At 37.1% G+C, this 10,553-nt stretch overlaps 2 protein-coding genes across 3 annotated transcripts in view; one reads left to right on the plus strand and one right to left on the minus strand.

Moving 5' to 3' along the window:
* LOC113118491 (phosphatidylinositol 4-phosphate 3-kinase C2 domain-containing subunit alpha-like) overlaps positions 1 to 6,673 on the minus strand; it is a 35,445-nt gene extending 28,772 nt beyond the window's left edge. The window contains exons 1-2 of one of the 2 annotated variants that reach the window (XM_026287717.1): positions 6,566 to 6,673; positions 1,776 to 2,907 (exon numbers count right to left, since the gene is read on the minus strand). In XM_026287717.1, coding sequence (XP_026143502.1) covers positions 1,776 to 2,858 — 1,083 coding nt within the window. In that variant the 5' untranslated portion in view covers positions 2,859 to 2,907; positions 6,566 to 6,673. Of the gene's footprint in view, positions 1 to 1,775; positions 2,908 to 6,308; positions 6,441 to 6,565 lie in introns of those variants that run through there. The other variant, XM_026287718.1, reaches the window with a different exon arrangement.
* Positions 6,674 to 8,049: 1,376 nt separating this feature from the next.
* LOC113118494 (reticulocalbin-2-like) lies at positions 8,050 to 10,433 on the plus strand. The gene is made up of 8 exons (XM_026287721.1): positions 8,050 to 8,155; positions 8,332 to 8,468; positions 8,537 to 8,639; positions 8,826 to 9,022; positions 9,113 to 9,226; positions 9,308 to 9,401; positions 9,848 to 9,990; positions 10,082 to 10,433. The coding sequence occupies exons 1-8, from the start codon at positions 8,110 to 8,112 to the stop codon at positions 10,223 to 10,225; spliced, it is 978 nt and encodes a 325-aa protein (XP_026143506.1). The 5' UTR covers positions 8,050 to 8,109; the 3' UTR covers positions 10,226 to 10,433.
* The last annotated feature ends 120 nt before the right edge of the window (positions 10,434 to 10,553 follow it).

Here is a 10,553-nt window from a genome sequence, read left to right on the forward strand (position 1 = left end):
GCTAGCTGGGGCTTGTCTGTGCTAATGAGACCAGCAGCAGTCCTCGCTACAGACACACACACACAAAGACAGAATACTAGACAGGACAGTGTTACCTTGAGTAGGAACTAGACCTGATGTGTGACTCAGAAATATAATGATAGTCCTAACAATTGAAACCCTCTGACCCCTCTATTTTATCCTTAGATGAAAGCTGTCCCTGTTGTAGAAGTTACGGTCACAAATTCTTCAAGTACTGTGGGAAATGTGTGGCAACAGCCAATTGTCCTAGTCAGAAACAAACATAATGAAAAAGGAAGTGGGATTTCTGGGAAAAAAAAAACAACAACTCATTTACACACCCTCCTCATAAGGAATTGAAGTTTTGCATTCCTCTCAGGAAGCAGTTCTTTATTTTTTGCAATCAGTTACAACTTTTCTAAGGAAAGACCAATGAAAACAAGAGGCTTAGATAGAAACGGTGGTAAAATGAAAGCAACTAAGCACCAGCAGAACTTGGCTAGAATATGATAAGGAACCAACCATGAGAAAAAAAAAAAAAAGAAAGATGCAAATGCAAACCAGAGAACTTTGCACAGAAATTTACCACACTGGCATGGTATAATAATTAGAAAACCATACGCACACATTTTTAACTTCTACTTCCTGTCATATCACAGAGCACTGCTGCTTTCTTGGTAAAGTGCTAGCATGAAAAAAAGTGCCATGTTTTCGGGTGCAGGGACTCAATTAGTGGGTTTAGATCTTTTAATATTTTTATATTTTTAGCATTTTTATTAAAAGGGTCATCGGATGCCCATTTCCCACAAGCTGATAATTCTTTAGGGTCTTAATGAAAGGTCTAAAAAATACATTGGTTAAATTGCCTCAATGGTAGTGTAAAAAAACACCCTTTATACCCTATCAAAATCAGCTCTGTTTTCAGCGAGCTGTTTTTATTCATGTTGCTTTAAATGCTAATGAGCGCTGCTCACCCCGCCCCTCTCTTCCGTGGGGTGACGAGCAGACTGTAAACTTCAGCTGCGAAACTTGCTAACAAGCACATATTAGGAAAGGTGATTTGCAAAGATTCATAAAAAACACTTATACTCAGGGATCGAATTGCGTGGGGATGGCATCCACCTGGCTGAAAAAAATTACAAAAAGTATCCCTTTGGAAAAACCACCATCCCCTTTAGAATATTATGTGTATTATGTAAAACTTACCAAGCAAATTAAATGTTAAAGTTCTCTAAATTACTTATGATAATTCAAAAACTAAATAGTGGCGAATGGCCAATCAGAACTCGGTACTGTAACAAGCTGCTCACAAGCGGAAGCAAGTTTTCATCATCTTTCATACAAAATGGTTAAAATGCAACTTTTGAAGTTCTTTAAAAAGAAGACAACAGAAAAGGTATGATTTTAATTTACTTCACTGACAAACTGCAAAAACGTGCGCAAAATATGATCATGGTTTTGCGCAGCTTGTCAGGGAACAATCGCTCTGCGTAGTAAATACTGCACAGATGATGGAGGTAAATGTTGCTCCATGGAATTTGAGAAAAAAATTAATGTAATACACAGTCAATTTCAAAAATATGTATTGTTGACTAAATTGAGAAACATGATATACACTAAGTTCATTACTATGTGGGCATTAGACCCAATGGGCTTGAATTTGATGATACCTAGCTGAGATCATTTCTATCTCCTCCTACAAGAGGATGTGATGTTCACTTCTAAACAAACAGTGACAACATGTCTCGGTTTAGCAGAAAGGATGTTCCTCTTACCTGTTTGCCTGGGCTATGATCCGTTGAGGTTGCAGGTATGTTTAGGGACTGGCTTTTTGTAACAGCCGCCCCTGTTGATGCTCTTCTGGCTTGGGTGACTAAAGTCAGCTTGCTCTCCACCTGTGCCGAGGGACTGCCCTTATCCACAACTTCAGGTTCATCCAGAAGAACTGCATCCCACGGGTCTTTAGCAGTCACAGACTTCCGTACTAAAGGTCCACTTGATACAGTGGGTGTCTCCTCTACCTCCACCTCCTTGCGCTTGTTGAGCGGGTCCAGGTCCAGCCAATCAAAACGGCTAATGTTGGGGGATTCTATGGGTTGTGGCGTGGGCTCCAGGGACTTGACACTTCCCGATTCGGTTTCCATGCTGGAGGTCCTGCCATTTTTCAAGTATTCCGAAGTGCTGGCAATCTTGTCGAACAGTTTGGCCATCTCTGGGGTGATGGCAGGCTGTGGATAGACCAGAGCAGCGGGTGGATGGATTGGTGTAAAGGAGAGGAAGGAGGTCGGATGGGCTGGCAGACTGATAAAGGTAGACAAAGCTGGATTTAAACCATTTTGGAAAGAGCATGGATGCTTCGGGAAGGGAGCAGAGGGGAAGATGGGAGTCTGTGCGTGTGTTGGGGTGGGCGTCCAGTGGAAAGAAGAAGGGCTGAACGCATGTACTCCAGGATAAGATGCACTGAGATTGCAACCTAGCAAAGAGGAAGGTCTTGTCATTTTGTTGACGCCAAAACTGTCATCCAGAAGCAGCTTTTCCAGCTCCTCCTCGGTCAGCTTCTTTAAATTGATATCTTCAAATTTGTCTTTTTGTTCTTTCCTCTGTGTTTCCGATTCAGAGAACACAATGAGGTCTTTCTCTTGCCGGCTAGTGGATGTTTGCGCTGATGGATTGGGAAGGGGATTAACAGAAGGCACTGTGGCTGGTAGTATGTGCCTTTTCTCACGCTTGATTTTATCCAAGGCCTCTAACTCCATACGTATAGCCTCCTCCTTTCCCACAAACCCTTTGGGCCGGACCACCCCCGGAGAGGCTGGCCTGTCAATCTGAAACCCATTGCCACTGGATATGTGGGCCATGGTGTCAGCTTTGCCTTGCTATGTACATGGGGAACTTTACAACAGGTGCCTACAGGAGGAAATTGAGAGAATATTACATTTTAGCATCATGAACTCAATGATTTCAATAGATGTATTGCATGCTCACTGCCAATATATATCACTTTCCTGTTCCAAATTATGTGTTTACAGCTTCTTTCACTCACAGTAATGGATCTAGTCTATTATGCACCAACATTAGTGTGACGTTTGGCATGAATCAAATAAATGAATACTTTTTGTTCTTATGTTCAGTATGAATGCCCATGCAAAACATGAAAAGACGGGTGAATGCAACCCTACACCTTGCAATAGAAAATTGACTGAGCAGCAATTCAAGCCTAAAAAAAAGATGCACAAGGCAATCATATATGACAGGATCATGGAAAATCTTATTTAGTTATTTAGTTATTCTTATTAAGTTACGATCCAACAATCACAAGTTTTGGATTTCTGACAAAAGCATCATAAATATTTCAGACATGGGAAGTCTTTAGATTACGAAATGCTCAAAACATCAGCAGGAAAACACAGTTCATGTGAGTGGCCAGTTTAGGGCGTGTCAAAATCTAGATTTAATGGGTGAATGGCAGTCGGTTACAAGCACATACCAGACATTTTCCTGTGCCTTACAGGCCCGAGACATGCCAGCTTGCAATTGAAACGGAACCAATTAGTTGGTAACTCAAAATAGGTTTTCAAGCTCCTCATTCACAGCTTCACTGATTAGGTGCTAAACCTACAAAGAAAGGGCAGGACTAATTTACATGACTTAAGTGAGGACAAAACAAAGAGTAATGAAAACACGGAGATGTGTCTTTAACAAGTGAAGACAGAGAGGAATGTGTTTCATTTAGGGGTGTTCTACACAATGCAATGCAGAGTTAAGTTGATTACAGCAGACAAGCAACTTGATGCATTAGTAAAAAGATTTAGGCCTAACTGGCGTTCAGGCAAAACAACAAAAATGTAATCATTAAAAAAAATTCTCCTGCCAAACATTGTAGTTCTTCAGCAACCTTTGGCAGAATGGTTGTTCTGCTAAATACTGATGATGTAATTGCTGTTGTAATGAGGTCAGTGGTGTGTGTTTACGGACTATTTTACAATGGCTTTGTGCACGGCTCATAATCAAGGATTAGAGTAAATAATGAAGAATTTAGCTGATGTACATTTGCAGGTTTAAATTCATAGGCTATTTTACAACTTCAAAAGCTACTTATACAATCAGAATTTATAGTTTGAACTATCCATTTAATAATATTAATTTCATAATAACATTTATTTGCATGACGCAGACGCTACATAAATTAACAGCTGTTTTTACACTGTTGCCAATCTTAAAAACAGAAAACAATTGCGTGAGTCATATAAAAAAGGAATCTATTAAAAACAACTGTCACACTGTTATTTAATAGCTATATAAATATTTTTTTTTTAATTTCCAATGATAATAATTGATGATAATAAAGCCTTATCTATATAATTACCATAATATAAAATTACAGTGATAAAAGATGTTGGTGATACCGCCAACCTCCACCACTAATAATCCAAGAACAACACGCCACACACCAAGATATGCTGGGAAATGGTCATCCAATTTGATTTAGTTTTACAAAGGCATCAATGCTGCCAAGTGTGGCTATCAATACTCCATCAAGGCCATTGTGTACAGTGAGGAATCCAGCATACAATCCAGAGGGGTGACCACTGTTCACAGACGAGACTTTCCACTTGTTATTATATTTTATATATATATATATATATATATATATATATATATATAAAATCTTTACATTTTATAGTGTTAAACCTTCTATAAAAACTTTTGTTGACTTACAACCCAACAGATCTTTGTTATTCTTGAAGATCTGTTTTCTGGTTCAAAATATACTAAGTAAAATGATAACAGGGCAAATGGTTAAAACATATGAGCGCAACATCTAGTTAGTGTATATCTTTTTATTTTTTTCATATCAGAATTATAAAAGCAGGTGGTATATTGGTGCTTTTGAAGTGATCAATTCTTCACAGTTCAAAACTCCTAGGAACAGTTCTCACCCCTCAGGGTGGATGCCTGACTGTTTCAGCAATGACAAAAATCACTTTTTTATGCATTCGAAAAACCCACGAATGGAAAGCAATTGAAAGGTGGCCTCAAATCATAACAGAAGCCAGCAAAAATGTTTTTGTACTTTACAATAAAATGATTTATCAATCTTCATTGCAAGCTGTTCAAAGTACAGAAGTCAAGCTCAAGACAGAAATGAATAACTAGAAAAAGCATCTGGCTTTTAAATGACAGCGTGTCCGTTTATGAACATTGGTTCAATTTTACACATCTGAAATAGACTGAACACCAAGCATGAGTCTGAGATACGCAGAGTTCAGTTTGAGATGCTTTTCCAAGCACTTGCAAAACATGTCAAGGGAAGACAAATTGTTCCCAAGATGGTGAGAATGTCCAGAAGGGTAAATGGATGACACACAAAACAATACGGCATTTGTAATGTATGAAAGCTTTCTTTACACATATTCCGTTTACTGTAAACACAATATAATGTGTTTACGTGACCGAAAACAACTGCAGGACAGGAAAAAAATAAGTTACTTATGCAGCTAGCATACCTAAGGTACATGATTCATGCATATAAAATCAATGACGCAACACTGCAGGAACAAAACGATCACATGCCACCAATTCAGTTGAACTTTTAAAGAAGCCATATGTGCAGAATCTACAAAATTACACAATCCTGTTTCAGTTATCCTTGGCAAAAGGCAAAAATATAAACAAAACCTGCTTCTCCAGTCGGTTACTACAATACCATTAACTCCGAGTGGCATAAAAAAGACCTTTTATTCCTATTAGAAACATTCAAAGACTATAATTATTATACATACTATCAAAACTGTGCTATTTCAGATGGTTGGAAATTAGAAACTGTTTGGAATTGCAGTCCAAGTAAATAATGCAGCGGGATGCATTATATTTCCTTGCATAAAAACTTCAGCAATTTAACTTTAAAAACAGATGAGAGAATGACAGAATTGATTTAAAATCCTATTGGAAAAAAGAAGTGTTAGAGGCTTTATCCGTTAGTGAAGGTGCAGCAGAGACTTGAGCTTCATCCCTGACCTACATTAACCTGTTCTGAACTCAGCAGGAATTTACTGAGTGTATTATATGAAATATTGTTCAAAATAGAATTGCAACCCCGACTTACCCGTTTCAAAAAACATTTCAAAAATTGAACCAAAGTTTATAGAGGATACAAACTATGCAACAAAATAGATAATCAAACAAGCCACAGTACCATAACACCAGTCTAGACTGCCAATAAATACAAATGGATATTTCTCATCAAATAGCGCTGTCAGCACGGTAAATATTCAGCCACGACACTACAAAACATCTCACAAACCTACCCCTTAACACAGCATCACAAGATCCCTCGTAAAAAGTCGTTTCCGAAACTTTTACGCAATGTTTCTGCAAATGTTTCGGCATTTCGGCGCACTTCACGCGCCAACAACAAAAGTGAAAATACAAGCAGAGGAAAAACAAACAGCGCAAATAAATGTACTCAGACAACCTACTATACTTCCGGTAGACAGACGACTAGAGCTGACGGGTAAACTGAAATTAATTTTAAGAGTTGGTGTGAATAAATGAAGATTCCCACCTTCAGACTCTCCGATCTTTGACGCTGGACATTTTCCTCCAGCTGGAAAATTTGCTCAATGCTCATGTAGTCGTAGACACAAACGTCAGTTCCTGCTAGAGATCGGAGTGTAAATATTACAGAGGAACAACGACATCTGGAGGTCAGAAAACTCTTCTTTTGGTTCTCGGATTCGAACCACAAAAACAAACAAACAAAAAAAGCCGCGTCAATGCCATCTACTGTTAAATTATCAGAGCTGGTAGATTACTTACAAATTATAGTCCGTTAACTGATTCCAAATTGAATGACAATCCATTACATTATGCATGACGCAATCCATTACATCACACATTTTAGGGAGCCTAATGTAATCAAACTACTTTTTGATTACTTTTGAAATTAGGCTACTTTTATCCTAACATGTTTATAACATTGTTTTAAATAGGATTATCACCATATGATATAAAATACAGAGAGTAAGAAAATATACTCCATTTATTGGAATAAACAATATGTAGTGTAGCCTATTAAAGATTACATTACATCAAGTTTTCCCAAATAGGCGTTCATAAAGGAACTGCTGGGGGTTTGTGAGTTTAATGAAAAGATAACAATTAATTATATCATAAATCATGTAAAATTAAAATGGATAATTTTAATTAAATTAAAACAATTATATATAATTGTATTATATTGATTATAATCAAAAAAGTGAATTTATAATCAAGGACCCCTTAAAATATTTTAATACTTAATATCATTAATATCTATTTTAATACTTTAATATCATATTTGCGTGCTCCCTGACATTGGTTAATGTTCATATGGCATGCAGGTAAATTGTATATATATAATGCCCCCCATAAACACAATCAAACTTTCGAAAATAGGGGCTGACCACCCCTTTAAGGTAAATATATGGTGAACGAGGTTCAGATGACAAAAATTTAGGCAATGTCCATATGCCAACATCTAAATAATTAATGAGTTTGAAAGACAAAATCCTCTCAAAAATACAAAATAATACATGGTTAAATAACTCTTGATTGCTGATTCAAATAAAAAACGAATGTGTTTATCAGTATTTGATGCAATGTTGAAACACTTCTTAAACCTGAAATAATTTGAGCAAATCTAATGGTCAAATGCTGTGACTAACCTGACTAACGACTATGTGAATGCCAAAACTGGACTTTCTGAGTGTATATAAGCAACAGGCTATTTTAGAAAGGAAATTTTCAAAGATGAAAAAGAGGAATTAGATAGAATCAATAAATTATGAATAATTTCAGTCTTGCCATTTTATGCATTTGCACCTTCATTGATAATGGATCTAACATTTTATATATATATATATATATATATATATATATATATATATATATATATATATATATATATATATATATATATATATATATATATTTGCATTTGGTATTCAAACCAGTTTCTTGAGGAAGACACGAGCCTCCGCATGTCCTCCAGGCCTGCAGGTGGCAGTAAGAAAGCAGTTGTACACACAGGAAAACGCTGAGTGAGAGAACAGACGACTGGAGCGCACCATGGCAACAAGTTCAGCTGAAACCTTGAGCTATCAGCCTTTTAAATGTAAGTGTTTGCTTCTTAAACACGTATGGTGAATTCCTCTTATGGTTGCCTTAAACAAAAAGACAAGACTTACCATCAAGATGCTTTGACATGGAAATGTGTAGCCCGTCCCTTCACAAGAGGGCACTCAAGATCAATGGTGGGGTCTAATTAGTGTGTATTTATGTGTTTATCAGGTTTAGATATTAGATACACAACTCTGCTGTTGATGGCTTGTTGTGCATCAGGAGCAATTGGAAAACAAATTGTCCAAGAGGATCATTTAGGCAAGCATAACCATGAACATAATGCAAATATGTTCCTTGGCTCAGAGGTATGGTTCCTAATAATCCAGTTGCTAATCCAGGATCATTCTACCAACTAACCCTCACTGGTTTTCAGGACAAAGATGAAATACAGAAACTCAGCCCATCTGAGCAGCGAAAGCGACTGGTGGAGATCGTGAAGAAGATTGACACCAACCCTGATAAATACCTGACTCCAGGTCAGTTCTGATTTGAGTGACTCCAGAGTCTTGAATTTCAAGATTTTAAACCCTAATATATTCCTTTAATGGCAAAGCTGCATTTTCTTCAGCCATTACTCCAGCCTCCAGTGTCACATGATCCTTCAGAAATCATTCTGATATATTGATTTGCTGCTCAAGAAACGTTTTCTCTTGCTTCTCTAGAGGAAATCACATTATGGATACAGAGGGTGTACAGGACATATGCGTTGGATGATGCTGAGGAACGCTTCCCTGAGTTTGACTCCAACAGTGATGGTCTGGTATCTTGGGACGAATACAATCTGGTCTTGCATGGTCATACTGTGGAAGTTGATGTAGATGGTGTCCTTGAAGACCCAGAAGAGGAGTCTCTCAGATTTGTATGTTGCATCATTTATTAACATTTCAGATTGTGGAACAGCAAAGAAAGGTCTTGTGTGATGGCATTTTCTTTTTTGTTTCACTCACAGCTCCATGCAAAGGAAAAAAGACGTTTTGACTTTGCTGATATGGATGGCTCGGGTGCCTTGAACTTAACGGAGTTCCTTGCGTTTACTCATCCGTCTGAAGTGGACCACATGGCTGTAAGTGTAAAGTGAAGATGCAGTAAATTAGAGATTAAACATTCATGTTAACTGGGTGCTTTGTGGTTGCATTTACCCCAGGATTTTGCTATTGAAGATGTGCTTTCTGAATATGACTTGGATAAAGACGGATTCATCAGCTTGAGCGAATTCATTGGAGATCTCAGAGCAAATGGTATGACTATGTTGGGATAAATAACAGTATATATTGTCATTTCACTACTAGTGATTATAAAAAAAGTCAAATAACCAATAAATGTATGAAATTATACTTCTGCACTATATTGTCTGAAAAGGTAAAATCAGAAAGCTTAAATATAGTTGAATTTAGGCATAATAACATTTCAGTGTACAGTATGAAAATGCATCTTCATTTTGAGATTTGCTAAACATTTGGCAGTTCTATTAAATTATCAGCATTTTTGTAGAAATTTTATATTTTACAGATATATTGTGTGCCTTTTTTTTGTGCATTGTGCATTCTTATATTGTGTGCCTTTTTTTGTGCATTGTGCGTACTTAACCATTAGGTTCTTTTGCTATACAGATTCATCTCGATTTTTTCCAGGAGTGTGGAAAATAATTATCCGAAACATGTAAGTTTGCTTGTCTGTGTTTAAGAGCAGGATGAGCCCTCGCAGTGGGAGGTTGAGGAAACGGTGCGCTTTAAAGATCTCTATGACCAGGATAAGGATGGAAAACTCAACAGGGATGAACAGCTCCGCTGGGTCGCTCCAAACAGCTATGGCTCGGCACGAGAAGAAGTCAGTCAATGTGCCATTTGTCCGCTAATGTATTGTTTACGTCATTAACAAGATGTTCTAAATATTTTTTTTTTCTTTGTATGTTGAACAGGCCATTCATCTGATCAAGGAAATGGACCAAGATGGTGATGGAAGACTCTCGGAAGCGGAGATTTTAAAAAACCAAGACACTTTCATGAACAGTGAAGTGACTGATTACGGCAGACAGCTTCAAATGCCCCGTGATGAACTGTAATAGTTAGAACCTTTTAAGAAATAGCTCTTATGGTGCCACCAAGAAAGACTACTTGAGTTTTTACAAGTTTTTATTTTTTATTAGATAACATGTTACTGATACACTAGTTACACAGCCCTGCGTCTTGATTTGCAAAAATGATGTGATGAACTCATTATGATGCCAAGTTCAAAAATATCAATAAAAACTTTCCACCATTTTCACAGAATAACATTAGTTTTAATACACATCAGCAAGAGGTTTGCTTGCTATGACAAAAGACTTTTCAATATGAATCATTTAACTAACAATCTGCTAAATATATATATATATATATGTTTATACAAGT

This window comes from Carassius auratus, chromosome 18, assembly GCF_003368295.1.
Source record: "Carassius auratus strain Wakin chromosome 18, ASM336829v1, whole genome shotgun sequence".
In the NCBI taxonomy this organism is placed as follows: Eukaryota; Metazoa; Chordata; class Actinopteri; order Cypriniformes; family Cyprinidae; genus Carassius; species Carassius auratus.

Excerpts from the sequence above, each read along its gene's own strand:
- LOC113118494 (XM_026287721.1), top strand. The coding sequence starts at position 8,110 with ATGGCAACAAGTTCAGCTGAAACCTTGAGCTATCAGCCTTTTAAAT. Across the intron at positions 9,227-9,307 it reads CTGAAGTGGACCACATGGCT|GATTTTGCTATTGAAGATGT; the intron begins GTAAGTGTAAAG and ends CATTTACCCCAG. Across the intron at positions 9,402-9,847 it reads TGGAGATCTCAGAGCAAATG|AGCAGGATGAGCCCTCGCAG; the intron begins GTATGACTATGT and ends TCTGTGTTTAAG.